This window comes from Nicotiana tabacum, chromosome 18 (genome assembly GCF_000715075.1).
Source record: "Nicotiana tabacum cultivar K326 chromosome 18, ASM71507v2, whole genome shotgun sequence".
Lineage (NCBI taxonomy): Eukaryota > Viridiplantae > Streptophyta > Magnoliopsida > Solanales > Solanaceae > Nicotiana > Nicotiana tabacum.
Window position 1 is genome coordinate 6,876,625 of NC_134097.1, and position 18,742 is coordinate 6,895,366.

Genomic DNA, 18,742 nt, shown 5'->3' on the forward strand with positions numbered 1-18,742 from the left:
GATTATACCTGCTTGTTATATTTTTTCCCCGATTGGTAACCTGCTTGTTATGTTCTCCAAATTATGTTTTTGTTTAACACCAACGCGACTGCATGCTTTTACATAGAACAACAAAACTAAAACGATTGTATATAGTTTTTTTTTCCTACTGGTAAACTGCTTGTTATGTTCTCCAAATTCTGTTTTTGTTAACACCAACGCGACTGCATGCGTTTACATAAAACAACAAAACTAAAACGATTGTAAATAAAAATTTTGTCATTTCAGAATGACAATATAAGACGTTTGTCATAAAAGGAAGGCAAAAATGAAAAAGAATAATAAAAAAAGAAAGTACCTGTAAAAAAAAAGGAAAATAGTAACTGCAGAGGAGGGGCTAGCGACACCGAATGTACATTCAAGGAAAAAGCGAAAGGTAATGGAGGTGAAAACATTCAAAACTTGTCCGAGCATGAAACAGACATGACCAACGTTATTTATAATGTAGTAATAAAAAATTGGAGGTTATGAACTTGAAAAGTCATAACCCAACGAAGAGGCGTGAGTAGTAGATGTAGACTTTTAAAGATCCCGATAAATGGAAAAATTGAAGGAAAAAATCCAAAAAATGAGAAAAAAGATAAAGAGAAGCCAAAGAGAGGTGCCAAGTCATCACTCTTTGTCCCTCCTTTATATATATATATATATATAGATTGGTTTACGGGTAAACAGGTCTATTAGTTGGTTTGTGGGACCAGTTAAGTTAACATAATGGAATATCCTACTTTTTGTAGGACCTATTTAAATAAAAAAAGGAATAAAGAAAAAAAAAAGAGAAAATAATTTAGAAAAGCAAAAGCAAAACAAAAGAAAAAATAATGTAATTTGTGTGACCCATTTGAATAAAAAGAAATTAAAAAAAGGTAGCAAGAACCCACTTTTCAATCTTGGAAATGCCCAAAATAGGCACCAAATCAATTTTAATTGATTTTGGTGAGAAACAAGACTCTATCAATAGATTAGACCGACTAATGCGTCATAAATAATGAGTGTGAATAATATTGTAGTGATGTGTTTAAAATAAATAGTGTTATTTCTTTTAAAGTTGTAGTAGTCTCTTGACACTACTAAATTGTAATATTATAGTGTTAATATTGTTTCGCTCGGGTATTATATTTTACCCCGTTAAAAGATTTATATTATTATTACTCTTTTATGTTATTATTATTTGCCGTGGATATTATTTCTGGACGGGATAGATATATTTTCCCAACAGTTTTGAACCAAACGACCCCTTAGTAGCTAAGTCTAATTCAGTATAAATTGTAGTTACTAGGAAGTTGACAGGATAAATCTTACCATGTCCTTTTCCAGTGAATGCTTTAGGTACACTCGAGATCAACTGCTGAAACTGAGGAAGGTAATAGTCTCTCTTGTGCTTCCTTTGTTCCATTTTAGATGTCATTTGTTCCAGTAATCCGCTCTAATGTAGTGCATATTATTGGGTGTTCAAATTTGCCTTTTTTCTTTAGATTCCCGTGCCTCTCGCCTATGTTTTAGTTTCAAGAAAACAACACCTATGTTTTAGTTTCAAGAAATTTTGGATCGGCCACTAATTTGTTTCTTTATTGTTGTTTTCCATTTGGTTGATTGTTCCTCCCTAGGTGGTTAACATTTCCGATGATATGCTTGAAATCAAACAAGAATTTCCTCTACTGTTTGGTGAAAATGCCCATCGAGGTTGTGCAGATTCCAACATGAGTATCTGTTAAAAAAGGGATGATAGTATATGCTGTTCTTCTCCATTTTTTCATTTATCGAAAAATGTTTCTTGTATAATCTATTAGATTCTTGCAGTGCACACTTTATGTTGTGAGATGTTGTCTCTTTTTTCTGTAGGTGCAGGTCCAGTCTCAGACTGGTTTTTCCGAGCCACAGTTTGCAAGAACTCCAGTATCTCCCAACCCAGGGGTAATTCTTAATTTTTATGATTCTTCTATCTTTTCCGGAGCACATCCATTATTTATATTGTTTTTCGCTACTGCCTTGTCCAAAATGTGGTGGTGGATTAGGAACATCAGTAGTTCTGTAGTTGAGTTATACAATGTCTTTGCAGTTAGTACGAAAACAGACTTAGGTGTAAGGGATGCAGTATTGCTCACTTGTTTAATTATTCATGATAAATTGATTATATTTAACTACGACGAGTGGCGTATTTCTTTATCTGATATGAAGCTATATATCATTTCTTGATCTCAGAAACTTTTATTTCTGTTTTTGAATCAGGGAGGACCTACTCCTGCACTAATCAAGGCTGAGCTGGCATCGTCAGCAGCTCGAAGAAGCAATCTTTCTGACGATGATCGTGTGTTGAAGATTGTGATGGGGTAAAACTTTTTCTCTGTAATAGTTATGCATTTAACACAAAACACATATGCTTAAATTATGGTTCAGTTCCTCTCTGTCTTCCTGTCTATTGGATGCGTCGCCTCATGTCCATGAGGCTTTTTTATGCGTGTTCTATTATTGCAGAGATATTGTCTCTTTTCGTCTTCTTGAGTCGAGGGTCTTTCGGAAACAGTCTCTCTACTCCCTCGGGTAGGGCTAAGGTCTGCGTACACACTACCCTGCTCAGACCCCACTAGTGGGATTTTATTGGGTCGTTGTTGTTGTTATTGTTGTATTATTGCAGAGAGAAAATATTGATATCCCTATTTGGTCTGTATATTAGTCTTTGTGCATACGCGCGTGTGTGTGTTACAGCGAGAGAGATAAGTATGGATCCGTGAGGTTCTTGGTTCACAAGTTTATTTATTAGAGAAATGGTAATTCTATTACAGCGTTATTTGAAGATATGTTTCAGTTATTGTATTCTCTTGTTATTACTATTTTGGTGTTACTTACTCTGTTCTTCCACCCCCCTCCTTTTCTACCCTCTCTTTCTTTTTTTTCCTCCTTCTTTCTCTCCCTCTGCTTCTCCTTCTTATTCTTTTTCTCTTCTCCTTACTTTTCTACGCCGAAGGTCTATCGGAAACAATTTCTGTGCCTTCACTGGGTAGGGGTAAGGTTTGCGTACACGCTACCCTCCCCAGACCCCAAGAATGAGAATATACTGGGTATGTTGTTGTTATTTGAAGATATGGAATTTATCTAACTCATTGATACTAACTGCAGTAATATTTATTGCAGTATACTCAACAACCCGACTCTGAAAAGGTTTGATCTCCTAAAAAGTCAATTGATAATTACCGGGATAACTAGTGCAGACATTCTAAAGGTCTGTCCTCTCGTATCGAGAGAATACATCTCTCATTGGTGATTATTTTTCAGTTCAATATTTTCCATGTTAGTCCCGGAGATTTAACATGTTTTTATCTTCACTCCAGGGTGTTGTTACCTTGATATTTGACAAGGCTGTACTAGAACCAACATTTTGCCCGATGTTTGCCCAACTGTTTTTTGATCTCAATAAAAAGCTGCCTCCATTTCCTTCTGATGAATCTGGTCGCAGAAAGATTACATGCCGGCGTGTTCTATTGGATAATTGTCAGAAGACATTTGAAGGTGCTGACAATCTGCAAGAAGAGGCGAGGCAAATGACAGCACAGGAGCAGGAGTCAGAACGCAAGGACAAAGAAAAGTTGATCAAATTGCGAAATCTTGGCAATATACGGCTTATTGGAGAGCTTTTTAAGCTTAGGATGGTCACTAAAAACATTATTCGTATCATTGTTAAGGTTATTAATTGCTTCCTTTCGCTCATATCATTTTGTTTTTTGCAACGATCAAGTTAGTAGTGTCAAGAACTCTACCAATGATTGTCTTTGTTGGTTCTGTTAACAGGAACTGTTAATGAGCGATCACAAATGTTGTCTGTCAGAGGAGAATGTTGAAGCCATTTGCCAGTTATTCAACAACATTGGCAAGCTGCTTGATAAGAGCCAAGATTCAAGGGACAACATCGATGTTTACTTTGACAGTTTGAAGAAACTGTCGACAAATCCTCAGTTGACTCCACAACTGAGGTTTATGGTTTGCGATGTGCTGAATTTACGATCCAATAACTGGGTTCCTAAGCCAATTTTAATTCTGTAATTGCTTGACGAGCTAAACCAAACTTGCCATTTTTCTTTGAGCCAGCATAAACAAATCAGAAGCTCGTTCTGTCTTTATTTTATGCTTAGATCATGGACATTAATGTTCGATGTAAAAGCACATAAATGTTTTAACCTACATTTACATTCAAGAGCGAAGTACATCATAACTTATGTAAGTAACTTTGGCTAGAATTATGCGTATAACTTGAACACATCTATTATATATATGTTCAAGTTGCGTTACACAATGTCTTTGCAGTTGGTATGATAAACGAATTATATTTACTATGAAGAGTGGCCTATATCTTTTCTTTACATCTCTCGCTCTTTTCCTTTTAGTATATGAATTTGTCTTGCTGGCTATCTCTCGTTCTTCCCCATTCACTGCTTTATTGCCTTTCTGTTAGATGTCTAGATATCTCTATCATTTAAGACCACACTCCAAAACTTACATTTGATGTGTCGTCACTTGCCTATGAGACTGCTTTTCGTGTACTATTAATGCAGAGTTACGTATTTAGTCTGGATGTTAGCATGCATGAGCTTCTCTCCTAATCCTAATGAATAATAATCATCGCTTCGCCATGAACGTTCATCCCTTTTTTTACCATTTTAGGGTCGTAAAATAGGAATTCAGGATAATTTTCAGTTTTTCTCGTGCTAATGCCCACGCCATCTTCATGAATTTAGACTACAGGATCCGAATTGCCTAACATCAGAAACGACTTAATGAACAATAGTCATCCCTTCTCCATGACCGTTCATTATTTTTTGGCGTTTTAGGACCATAAAACAGGAATTCAAGTCGATATTCAATTCTTCGTGTGCTAATATCCACGCCATCTTCATGAATTTAGGCGACGGGCTCTGAATTGCCTAAAATATTGTGGGCCCATTAAAAACGTAAAATACAAGAGGGGAGGGGTAAATTGTGCCAATTTAAAAAATTATTTAATCAACTATGATATTAGTCGACTCTTTTTCCTGCAGACACTGGGTTAGAGCAGCATAACAGTAAAGAATATTAAACAAAGACGGAATAAATGAGACGCAAAGTTTTATACTGGTTCGTGTACCTGTGTGTAGGGCTGCTTATCGGGCGGATTGGGCAGTTAATTACTCTTAACGGTTTGGCTTAACGGTTATCGGCTTTTAAATGTATTAATCCGCTAGCCACCCGATAAGATATCGGGCGGATTGGTATCAGTTTAGCTCTTATCGGGCGGTTTATCGGCCTAATTCAATATATATTGCGTGTATTAATTGTTTGCTGACCGCCTAGCATACAAATTCAAAATAGAAAATTATACGTTGAATCCAGACATACATGTCTGTTAACGCCTACATAAGAATAATGTAGTGTGTCATGTGTTGTAGAGTGAAAAAAGATGCGGTACAACACTGTTGTTCTTCTATTAAACATAGACAACATGCATTAGTTTTAAAAAATAAAAACAGAGGTGAACCATAGACATCAACTTAAACAATCTTGTTGTAGGGTGGGAGAATAAGCTAAGCTAAGCCAAGCCTGGGATCTTCTGATGCATAGTACGTAAGGGTTCTGATTATTTAGGAATTAGACGTTAGAACTTAGAGATAGAGTACTAGAAGAACTGGAAAGGAAAAGATCTTTATATATATATATATATATATATATATATATATATATATATATATATATATATATATATATATATATATATATATATATATTCTTAACGGGTTAACGGATTATCCGTTAAGAAAATTGAATAATCCGCCCCCAAACTGATAAGCCGTTAATAAAAAAAATTCAATCCGTTTTCCGTCCGTTAAACCGTTAACCCGATACCAATAAGCCATTAAGTTTCGGTTTCGGTTCGGTTTTCGATTTCGGTTTGGTTTTGAACACCCCTACCTGTGTGTACCTACATCAAATTTCCTTGGGGCATAAGGGTTCTCTTAGATCTTCAAAGTTGATTTATTACAACGGTCGTGGTTTTCCTTCGTTTACCACAACAATGTACATTTGAATGTTTTTCAAGCTTTTGACAGAACTTCTTGATTGTTTTTTATTTTTCTTTCTATATTTTGTGACACTAGTAAACTCACGAATACCGTATTTTACTAACAACTAGAAAGATGTAGAAAGTTTGTATGTGAAGTTGCGCACTGTTCTCTTCTTCTCCGAGTTCTTCATATAGGCAGTGGTTGATGTCTTGAGTTATTTCAGTCACCAAGATCTTCATTGATTGTGAGTGAGATTGAGAAATTCCTTTGATTGAGGCAAGTAATTTTCTTAGAGACTGACCCAAGGGATGCCTCTGAATCAGTCAATAGATGTGGATTGGATTCATATAACAAACTGCACTTTCCTTTCTTACGTTTGCCATATCCTTCTGAGGGATTTTTGGATAGTTAAGTTGATTGAGAGTTAATGTCTTTATCTTTCCTTTTACACAACAAATCTTTTAGTATGTTGAGTTGTCTAATTGATGCTCCTTTGATTTTCCTATGATATCAGATATTTGTACTTCAATTAGCTCTTCCTCTTGTCTTGATCTCTTGAATCTGTACAGATCACTTGCATCACTTGTATTTCTTTCCTTTCGCAGTTATTGCTTCTTTCCCTTCCATTTATCAATTTTCCTACACATATTGGAAAGAGATGAGTATTACCATTATTAAATGTGTCATCAATAAAACTTAAAGTTTAACAATCTCTCACTTTTTGATGATGACAATTAAAAAAAGTAATAATGTAGATGATACTTCCCTGTATGTTTGGTGCTCCTCATGTGTTGTTGAACTGGGGCTCCCCATGACTTATTGCCTCTTCCTTTCTCCCCTTTGACATCAATCAAAAAGGAGAGAATAATGCAAGACTAGGCAAAACAAATACAACATAGAGATATAGATATGCTAATAACATTAGATATATGCCTACAACAGAGGCATAGTAGCAAATAAGTTCATCTAGTCCAAAAATAACTAATAGTAAAAGTATCAGCAAAAGATTATTTTAGACAAAACACATAGTCGGCCTTAGTTTTTCCATTTAAAGTACTTGAGTGTTTTGATAGTTTTGGTGTAGAAAGAGTCATATGAGGTCTCAACATTCTTTGTAAGATTATCCATCTTGATTGTCATGTTCTAGAAAGCCTTGATCCCTTGCTTTTTGGTAGCTCCAATGTCCATCCTTAGCTTAGCTACATCTGTACATGTCTCCTTGGTTACTTCTCTGATCTTATCTACTTGTTCCGGCATGGTTGTGAGCTTTCTCTTTAGGCCTTCCAACCTTTGCTTAATCCGCTGTAGGTTGCTAGGAGCAGTCGACTGTATCTCAGCTGGCTCAGAAGGTGGTTTAACATTTCCTGGTGCCTCTGGTGCTTTCACTTGTCTTACCCACACATCTTCAACCAGAGTGTAGCCTATCATTGCAAATATAGTCTTATCATAGGTACTAGAGATGATCTTAGGTGAAAAAAGGTGACAAGTCTATCTTCATCACTTCAAGAATGTGTGAAATAAGCAAAGCATAGGGTAAATAAGAGGCAGAGAATGAGACTTCTCTAATACTTTCTAGCATGTACTGACGAATTCACACAAACCAATCAAGTCTTTTGTTTTTTTACAAGACAGTAAAGTACAAAGATGTCCCTGGTAGAAAGAGCTAAAAGAACCAGTTCTTGGTAAAAGAGTAGTTGTGATCATGTGGGCCAACACACGATGTTCAAATTTCAAGCTTTTAGGGCCAATATCTGGGGGATTTTCAGATAGCATAACTTTTTCCTCATCCAGAGAGACTTCAAAGTTCTTTCCAGGAGTTTTGAACAAACACATTTTAACCATGAAATTTGTAGAAGAGATTATCTCAAATTGATAAGCATCAAGCACAATACAAGTACCCAAAATCATGGATTCCAAATCGTTTTTATCATTCACAAACAGATTTGCATAGAACATTCTCACAGGTTATTCATACATAATGTTCCCAACAGTATCAAATAAAGGTGATAATCGTTGAAAGTAAAAAATTGAGACAATATTACAATACATATCCTTCATAAAAGAGATACTTAAAGTGTGTGCATATGCCATGAACTTTGATTTGTAAGATTCACACTTGGATTTCTCCGGTGGTCCGTAGAAAATCATCTTGTCCTTAGGCCCAAAATCAACACTTTCCTTTTACCCTCTTGTATGCAGTACCTTTTGGGGTATGGTCCATGGATCTCTTACCAGCTCTTTTCTAGCTCAAGACTTGGTCTTTAGAAGAGTCACTGCTTTCATCACCGGTTTTGAGAGGGTCAGAGTAAAGGGATAATTTTAGGTTTAGCTGAGTGTCTGCGAAGTGGTGATGAAGCGATGAAGAGTGATGAGGGATGATTAAAAAGGCTGATAGAGAGTGTGAAGGGTTGGCTTGGTTGAAGGGAAAAAGGGATGAAGTGTTGAGGAGTTGCTTCGGCGGTCATATAGCAGGTAATTATCGCAATCAGTCATGTAATTAATGGATACCATCAAAAGACTATGCATTGCATAAGACAATAAAATATTTTTGAAAATACAGTAAGATTCTAGTAAGTAAAAAAAAATCTCTAAGGAGCAAGCATAATACTAATTTGTCTGCATAAAGAGCAAAGTCTTTCTTCCTGGAGAGGTTTTGTAAAAATATCAGCAAGTTGAAACTTAATATTAATAAATTCCAATACTATATCACCTTTGGCAACATGATCAAGAATAAAATAATTCTTAATCTCTATATGCTTGGCTCTAGAGTGATGCACATAATATTTTGATAGACAAATAGTATTGGTATTATCACACAAAATAAGAGTAGAAATTAGATGTAAATCATAGTCTAAAAGTTTATGCATAATCCATAAAATCTGAGTGCAACAACTTTCAACTGCAAGATATTCAACCTTTATAGTTGATACATAATTTTGTTTCTTGCTATGCCATGAAATTAGAGCATTTTCCAATAATTGACACGTCCACTAGTATTTTTCTGTCACATGCAAAGTCTGCATCTAAAATACCTTTGAGATTAAAATTATTAGAGAGAGGATACCATAAACCAAATTCAGAAGTAACGATAAGATATAATGATACGTTTTACCGCAGTGAGATGTGATTCCTTGGGAGTCGACAACCTTGCACATTTGCATACACTGAACATTATATTTGATCGACTGGCAGTGAGGTACAAGGGAGATCCAATCATTTATTTATACATAGTTTCGTCAACACTTTTTCCATCTATGCATTCTTCAAGAGATGTTGATGGACTCATAAGTGTTCCACTAGATTTTGCATTATCCATTCCTTTTTAAAAGTTATCTTGTATACATGGTTTGGCTAATAAGAATTCCTTTGTATGATTGCTTGATTTGAAGCCTAATGAAGAAGGTTAACTCTCCCATCATGTTCATTTCAAATTCTCCTTTCATAATACTCGAAAATTCTGCACACAAAACATGTTTAGAACTTCCAAAATAATGTCATCCACGTAAATTTGAACAATAAGATTTCTAAAGTTAGACCGTTTAGTAAATAGAGTTGTATCGATATTACCTCGTTGTGAACCATGGTCTAATAAAAAGGAGCTTAATCTGCCATACCAGGCTCTAGGAGCTTGTTAAAGACCATACAAGGATTTTGATAGTTTGAAGACATGATTAGGATAACATGAAACCTTTGTGAGCTACATAAGCAAGAAGTATACGAATAGATTCTAACCATGTTGCAGGACAAATGTTTTGTCATAGTCGATTTCTTCCCATTGTGAGTTTCTTTGAGCTACTAATCTTACCTTGTTACGCATTACTTGGCCTGATTCGTTCAGTTTATATCTGAATACCCATTTTGTTCCTAATATTGATGCACCAGATGATTTTGGAACTAGACTCCACACCTTGTTTTTCTCAAATTGTTCAAGCTCTTATTTTATTGATTCAACCCAGTAGTTGACTTTGAATGCTTCATCCATCTTCTTCAGATGGCGTGGACTATAGCACACGAAAATCAGAATATCGTCCTGAATTCGTGTTTTATTTCCCTAAAATACCAAAAATTGAGGAACGATCATGGCGAAGTGATGACTATTGTTCATTAGTTCATTCTTGATAGGCCCAATAATTTTAAGAGATTCGGACCCGGTCGCCCGAATTCATGCAGATGGTATGGACTATAGCACACGAATATCTAAGAATCGTCTTAAATTCCTATTTTATGGCCCTAAAATACCAAAACACATGGAATGGTCATGGCGAAGCAATGAGTATTGTTCATTAGCTCGTTTTTTATGGTCCCGCAAAAGTTTAGGAGATTTGGAGTCGGTCGCCCGAATTCATGCAGATGGTGTGGACTATAACACAAGAAAATTTGGGAATCGTCTTAAATTTATATTTTATAGCCCAAAAATGCAAAAAATGAGGAATGGTCATAGAGAAGAGATGATTATTTTTTATTATGTCATTTTAAATGGGCTCACAAAATTTTAGGAGATTTAGAGCCGATCGGCCGAATTTATGCAGATGACGTGGACTATAACACACAAAAATTTGGGAATCATCTTGAATTCCTGTTTTATGGTTCTAATGCCAAAATAATGAGGAATGGTCATGATGAAGCGATGGCTAATGTTCATTTGAATATTTTTATGCCCTCCCAAAATTTTAAGAGATTTGGAGCCGTTCGCCCGAATTCATGCAGATGGCATGGACAATATCACACAAAAATTTGGAAATTGTCGTAAATTCTTGTTTTATGAACCTAAAACCAAAAAAGAGGAATGGTCATGGCGAAACGATGATGATTATTCATTAGGTCATGACCATGGGATCGCAAAATTTTAAAAGATTCGGATCCAGTCATCCGAATTCATACAGATGGCGTGGACAAGAACACTCATGGAGAATCGATGACTATTGTTCATTAGGTCATTTATATGGGCATGCAAAATTTTAGGCGATCCGGGCCCGATCGCCCGGACCCATGCAGATGACGTGGGTTATAACACACGAAAATCTGGGAATCGTCCTGAATTCCTATTATATGGCCCTAAAATGCCAAAAATGAGAAACGACCATGGTGAAGGGATGACTATTGTTCATTAGGTTATTTTTGATGGGACTGTAAAATGTTAGGAGATTCGGAGACGGTCACCCAAATTCATGCAGATGGCGTGGACTATAGCATACGAAAATCTATGAATCGTCTTGAATTCCTGTTTTGTGTCCCTAAAATGCCAAAAAATGAGGAACGGTCATGACGAAGTGATGACTATTGTTCATTAGGTTATTGTTTAGGGGCCTGCAAATTTTTAGGAGATTCGGATCGAATTCATGGAGATGGCATGGATAATAACACACAAAAATCTGGGAATCGTCCTGAATTTTTATTTTATGACCCTAAAATACCAAAAAGAGGAACGGTCATGGGGAAGAGATGATAATGATTTATTAGGTAGTTTTTATGGGCTCACAAAATTTAAAAAAGATTCAGGCCGGTCACCCGAATTCATGGAGATAGCGTGGACTATGTACACAAAAAATGTGGGAATCATTCCGAATTCCTATTTTATGGCCCTAAAATGCCAAAAAATGAGAAACATTCATAACGAAGCAATGGATATTGTTTATTTGGTCGTTGTTGATGTGCTCGCAAAATTTTAGGAGATTCGAAACTGGTCGCCCGAATTCATGCAGATGGCGTGGAATATAGCACACAAAAATCTGTAAATTGGCATGAATTCCTGTTTTATGGCCCTAAAAAGTCAAAAAATGAGGAAGGCTCATGGCGAAGCAATGACTCTGGTTCATTACAAAAATCTGGGAATCGTTCTGTATTCCTGTTTTATGGCCCTAAAACGCCAAAAAATAAGAAACAATCATGGTGAAATGAAGTGAGTATTGTTCATTAGGTCATTTTTGATGGGCCCGTAAAATTTTACGAGATTCAGAGCTGGTCGCCCGGATTCATGCAGATGATGTGGACTATAGCACATGAAAATCTAGGAATCATCCCGAATTCTTGTTTTATGGCATTAAAACACCAAAAAATGAAGAACATCCATGGAAAAAGGATGACTATTGTTCATTAGATCATTTTAGGAGATTCAAAGCCGGTCACCCGAAATCATGCAAACAGTGTGGACTATATAGTACACGAAAATTTGGAAATCCTCTTGAATTCTAGTTTTATGGCCCTAAAACGCCAAAACATGAGGAACAGTCATGGCGAAGTGATGAATATTGTTCATTTAATAGTATTTGCTGGATTCGGAGCTGGTCACCCGAATTCATGCAGATGACATGGACTATAACACATTAAAATCTGGGAATCTTCCTGAATTCCTCTTTTATGGCTCTAAAACACCAATAAAACGAGGAACGGTCATGGAGAATCGAGGAATATTGTACATTAGGTTGTTGTTTATATGCCCGCACAATTTTAGGAGACTCGGAGCTGGTCGACCGAATTCACGCAGGTGGTGTGGACTATAACACACAAAAATCTAGAAATCATCCTAAATTCTTGTTTTATGACCTTAAAACACCAAAACACGAGGAGCAGTCATAGAGAAGCGATATCTATTGTTCATTAGTTCATTTTATGGGCTCGCAAAATTTTAGAAGATTCGGAGCCAGTCACCCAAATTCATGTAGATGAAGTGGACCATATAGCACACGAAAAGCTAGAAATCGTCCTAAATTCCTGTTTTATGCCCTAAAATGCCAAAAATGGGGAATGGTAATGGAGAAGCGATGACTTTTGTTCATTAGGTCATTTTTTATTAGCCCGCAAAATTTTAGGAGATTCAAAACCGAGCACCCGAATTCATGCAGATGACATATACTATAGCACAAAAAAATATGTGAATCATTATGAATTCCTATTTTATGGTCCTTAAACGCCAAAAATCAAGGAACAGTCATGACGAAGCGATGACTATTATTCATTAGGTCATTCTTTATGGACCTATAAATTTTAGGAGATTCAGAGCCGGTTTCCTGAATTCATACGGATGACATGGACTATAGCACACGAAAATCTGAAAATAATTCTGAATTCCGGTTTTATGGATCTAAAATGCCAAAAAACGGGGAATGATCATGGCGAAACGATGACTATTATTCATTACGAAAATCTGAGAATTGTCTTGAATTTTTGCTTTATGGCCCTATAACGCCATAAAACGATGGATGATCATGGTGAAGCGATAATTATTATTTATTAGGTCATTTTTATGGGCTCGCAAAATTTTAGGAGATTCGGAGCCGGTCGTCCGAATTCATGTAGATGGTGTGGACTAGCACACAAAAATCTGGGAATCATCCTAAATTCCTGTTTTATGGCCCAAAACGCCAAAAAACAAGGAGCATTCATGGCAAAGCGATGACTATTGTTCATTATGAAAATCTGGGTATCGTCTCGAATTCCTGTTTTATGGCCCTTAAACGCCATAAAACGAGGGATGGTCATGGCGAAGCGATGACAATTGTTCATTAGGTCATTTTTGATGAGCCTGCAAAATTTTAGGCGATTCGGAGCTAGTCACCCAAATTCTTTTAGATGTTGTGGACTATAACATACGAAAATTTGGAAATCATCCGGAATTCCTGTTTTACAGATCTAAAATGACAAAAAAGAAGAACGGTCATGGCGAAGCGATGACTATTGTTCATTAGGTCATTTTTTATCGGCCCACAAAATTTAGGAGATTCGGAGCCATTCGCCCGAATTCATGTAGATGGGGTGGACTATAGCTCACTAAAATCTAAGAATCGTCATGAATTCATGTTTTATGGCCCTAAAACACCAAAAATAAGGAACGGTCATAGCGAAGCAATGACTATTGTTCATTAAAACCTTTTTGATAGGCCCGCATAATTTTAGGAGATTCGGAGTCAGTCGCCCGAATTAATGCAGATGGCGTGGAATATAGCAGACGAAAATTTAGGAATCGTCCTAAATTCCTGTTTTATGTCCCTTAAATGCCAAAAACCGAGGAACAATTATGGAGAAGTGATGACTATTTTTCATTAGATCGTTTTTATGGGCTCGAAAAATTTTAGGAGATTTGGAGCCGATCGCCAGAATTCGTGCAAATGGCGTAGACTATAACACACAAAAATCTGAGAATCATCCTAAATCCCTGTTTTATGGCCGTAAAATGCCAAAAAATGAGGAACGATCATGACGAAGCGATGACTATTGTACATTAAGAAAATCTAAAAATTGTCCTGACCATTCCTCATTTTTTGCCATTTTAGGGCCATAAAACTGGAATTCCGCCCAATTCTAAGATTTTTGTGTACTATAGCTCACACCATCTGCATGCATCCGGGCGACCAGACCCGAATCGCCTAAAATTTTGTCGGCCCATCAAAAACGACCTAAGGAGCAATAGTCATCGCTTCGCCATGACCGCTCCTCATGTTTTTGGAATTTTAGGCCACAAAATTAGAATTTCGCCCGATTCCCATATTTTTGTGTACATAGCTTATGCCATTTGCATGCTTCCGGGTGACCAGACCCAAATCGCCTAAATTTTTTGTCGGCCCATCAAATGACCTAAGGAACAATTCTCATCGCATCTCTATGACCGTTCCTCCGTTTTTGGAGTAATAGAGCCACAAAACTAGAATTTTTCCGATTCCTATATTTCGTGTGCTATAGACCACGCCCATCTGCATGCATCCAAACGACTGGACCGGAACCGCTTAAAATTTTGTTGGCCCATAAAAAATGACCTAAAGAATAGTAGTCATCGCTTCGCCATTTACGTTCTTCATCTTTTTGGCATTTTAAGTCCATAAAACCAGAATTCCGCCTGATTCCGAGATTTTTGTGTCTTATATATAGCCCACGCCATCTGCATGCATGCGGGCGACTGGACCCGAATCACCTAAATTTTTTCTAGCCTATCAAAAACAACTTAAGGAATAATAATTATCGTTTCTCCATGACCGTTCCTCATTTTTTGGCATATAGTGCCATAAAACTGGAATTCCACCCAATACCAAGATTTCGTGTGCTATATAGCCCACGCCATCTGCATGTGTCTAGGTGACCGGACCCGAATCGTGTAAAAGTTTGTAGACCCATAAAAATGACCTAAGGAACAATAGTCATCTCTTTGCCATGACCGTTCCTCGTATTTTGGCGTTTTAGGACCATAAAACTTAAATTCTGCAAGATTATGAGATTTTCGTATGCTATATATATCCCACGCCATCTACATGCATCCGGGCGATCGAACCTGAATCGCCTAAAATTTGCCGGACCATAAATAACGACCTTAGGAACAATATTCATCGCCTTTCCATGACCGTTCCTCGTTCTTTTGGAATTTTAGGGCCATAAAACTGGAATTCCGCCCAATTCTATGATTTTTGTGTACTATAGCTCACACCATCTGCATGCATCCGGGCGACCAGACCCGAATCGCCTAAAATTTTGTCGGCCCATCAAAAACGACCTAAGGAGCAATAGTCATCGCTTCGCCATGACCGCTCCTCATGTTTTTGGAATTTTAGGCCACAAAATTAGAATTTCGCCCGATTCCCATATTTTTGTGTACATAGCTTATGCCATTTGCATGCTTCCGGGTGACCAGACCCAAATCGCCTAAATTTTTTGTCGGCCCATCAAATGACCTAAGGAACAATTCTCATCGCATCTCTATGACCGTTCCTCCGTTTTTGGAGTAATAGAGCCACAAAACTAGAATTTTTCCGATTCCTATATTTCGTGTGCTATAGACCACGCCCATCTGCATGCATCCAAACGACTGGACCGGAACCGCTTAAAATTTTGTTGGCCCATAAAAAATGACCTAAAGAATAGTAGTCATCGCTTCGCCATTTACGTTCTTCATCTTTTTGGCATTTTAAGTCCATAAAACCAGAATTCCGCCTGATTCCGAGATTTTTGTGTCTTATATATAGCCCACGCCATCTGCATGCATGCGGGCGACTGGACCCGAATCACCTAAATTTTTTCTAGCCTATCAAAAACAACTTAAGGAATAATAATTATCGTTTCTCCATGACCGTTCCTCATTTTTTGGCATATAGTGCCATAAAACTGGAATTCCACCCAATACCAAGATTTCGTGTGCTATATAGCCCACGCCATCTGCATGTGTCTAGGTGACCGGACCCGAATCGTGTAAAAGTTTGTAGACCCATAAAAATGACCTAAGGAACAATAGTCATCTCTTTGCCATGACCGTTCCTCGTATTTTGGCGTTTTAGGACCATAAAACTTAAATTCTGCAAGATTATGAGATTTTCGTATGCTATATATATCCCACGCCATCTACATGCATCCGGGCGATCGAACCTGAATCGCCTAAAATTTGCCGGACCATAAATAACGACCTTAGGAACAATATTCATCGCCTTTCCATGACCGTTCCTCGTTCTTTTGGAATTTTAGGGCCATAAAACTGGAATTCCGCCCAATTCTATGATTTTTGTGTACTATAGCTCACACCATCTGCATGCATCCGGGCGACAAGACCCGAATCGCCTAAAATTTTGTCGGCCCATCAAAAACGACCTAAGGAGCAATAGTCATCGCTTCGCCATGACCGCTCCTCATGTTTTTGGAATTTTAGGCCACAAAATTAGAATTTCGCCCGATTCCCATATTTTTGTGTACATAGCTTATGCCATTTGCATGCTTCCGGGTGACCAGACCCAAATCGCCTAAATTTTTTGTCGGCCCATCAAATGACCTAAGGAACAATTCTCATCGCATCTCTATGACCGTTCCTCCGTTTTTGGAGTAATAGAGCCACAAAACTAGAATTTTTCCGATTCCTATATTTCGTGTGCTATAGACCACGCCCATCTGCATGCATCCAAACGACTGGACCGGAACCGCTTAAAATTTTGTTGGCCCATAAAAAATGACCTAAAGAATAGTAGTCATCGCTTCGCCATTTACGTTCTTCATCTTTTTGGCATTTTAAGTCCATAAAATCAGAATTCCGCCCGATTCCGAGATTTTTGTGTCTTATATATAGCCCACGCCATCTGCATGCATGCGGGCGACTGGACCCGAATCACCTAAAGTTTTTCTAGCCTATCAAAAACAACTTAAGGAATAATAATTATCGTTTCTCCATGACCGTTCCTCATTTTTTGGCATATAGTGCCATAAAACTGGAATTCCACCCAATACCAAGATTTCGTGTGCTATATAGCCCACGCCATCTGCATGTGTCTAGGTGACCGGACCCGAATCGCGTAAAAGTTTGTAGACCCATAAAAATGACCTAAGGAACAATAGTCATCGCTTTGCCATGACCGTTCCTCGTATTTTGGCGTTTTAGGACCATAAAACTTAAATTCTGCCAGATTATGAGATTTTCGTATGCTATATATATCCCACGCCATCTACATGCATCCGGGCGATCGAACCTGAATCGCCTAAAATTTGCCGGACCATAAATAACGACCTTAGGAACAATATTCATCGCCTTTCCATGACCGTTCCTCGTTCTTTTGGAATTTTAGGGCCATAATACTGGAATTCCGCCCAATTCTAAGATTTTTGTGTACTATAGCTCACACCATCTGCATGCATCCGGGCGACCAGACCCGAATCGCCTAAAATTTTGTCGGCCCATAAAAAATGACCTAAGGAGCAATAGTCATCGCTTCGCCATGACCGCTCCTCATGTTTTTGGAATTTTAGGCCACAAAATTAGAATTTCGCCCGATTCCCATATTTTTGTGTACATAGCTTATGCCATTTGCATGCTTCCGGGTGACCAGACCCAAATCGCCTAAATTTTTTGTCGGCCCATCAAATGACCTAAGGAACAATTCTCATCGCATCTCTATGACCGTTCCTCCGTTTTTGGAGTAATAGAGCCACAAAACTAGAATTTTTCCGATTCCTATATTTCGTGTGCTATAGACCACGCCCATCTGCATGCATCCAAACGACTGGACCGGAACCGCTTAAAATTTTGTTAGCCCATAAAAAATGACCTAAAGAATAGTAGCCATCGCTTCGCCATTTACGTTCTTCATCTTTTTGGCATTTTAAGTCCATAAAACCAGAATTCCGCCCGATTTCGAGATTTTTGTGTCTTATATATAGCCCACGCCATCTGCATGCATGCGGGCGACTGGACCCGAATCACCTAAATTTTTTCTAGCCTATCAAAAACAACTTAAGGAATAATAATTATCGTTTCTCCATGACCGTTCCTCATTCTTTGGCATATAGTGCCATAAAACTGGAATTCCACCCAATACCAAGATTTCGTGTGCTATATAGCCCACGCCATCTGCATGTGTCTAGGTGACCGGACCCGAATCGCATAAAAGTTTGTTGACCCATAAAAATGACCTAAGGAACAATAGTCATCGCTTTGCCATGACCGTTCCTCGTATTTTGGCGTTTTATGACCATAAAACTTAAATTCTGCCAGATTATGTGATTTTCGTATGCTATATATATCCCACGCCATCTACATGCATCCGGGCGATCGAACCTGAATCGCCTAAAATTTGCCGGACCATAAATAACGACCTTAGGAACAATATTCATCGCCTTTCCATGACCGTTCCTCGTTCTTTTGGAATTTTAGGGCCATAAAACTGGAATTCCGCCCAATTCTAAGATTTTTGTGTACTATAGCTCACACCATCTGCATG

The 18,742-nt window shown here is 37.7% G+C and overlaps 1 protein-coding gene across 2 annotated transcripts; it reads left to right on the forward strand.

Annotated features, from left to right (window-relative positions):
* Nucleotides 1–1,279: 1,279 nt before the first annotated feature.
* Nucleotides 1,280–4,321, forward strand: LOC107761915 (eukaryotic translation initiation factor). Of its 2 annotated transcripts, XM_016580206.2 has the most exons (7): nucleotides 1,280–1,399; nucleotides 1,644–1,736; nucleotides 1,879–1,950; nucleotides 2,266–2,366; nucleotides 3,169–3,256; nucleotides 3,366–3,716; nucleotides 3,823–4,321. In XM_016580206.2, exons 1-7 carry the CDS (start codon nucleotides 1,340–1,342, stop codon nucleotides 4,072–4,074), a joined length of 1,017 nt encoding a protein of 338 aa, XP_016435692.1. In that variant the 5' UTR covers nucleotides 1,280–1,339; the 3' UTR covers nucleotides 4,075–4,321. The 2 variants fall into 2 exon arrangements, with proteins under 2 accessions (XP_016435692.1, XP_075092663.1); XM_075236562.1 differs by lacking the exon at nucleotides 1,280–1,399 and having other exon boundaries at nucleotides 1,433–1,719.
* The last annotated feature ends 14,421 nt before the right edge of the window (nucleotides 4,322–18,742 follow it).

Excerpts from the sequence above, each read along its gene's own strand:
- LOC107761915 (XM_016580206.2), top strand. The coding sequence starts at position 1,340 with ATGTCCTTTTCCAGTGAATGCTTTAGGTACACTCGAGATCAACTGCTG. Across the intron at positions 1,400-1,643 it reads AACTGCTGAAACTGAGGAAG|GTGGTTAACATTTCCGATGA; the intron begins GTAATAGTCTCT and ends GTTCCTCCCTAG. Across the intron at positions 1,737-1,878 it reads GAGGTTGTGCAGATTCCAAC|GTGCAGGTCCAGTCTCAGAC; the intron begins ATGAGTATCTGT and ends TTTTTTCTGTAG.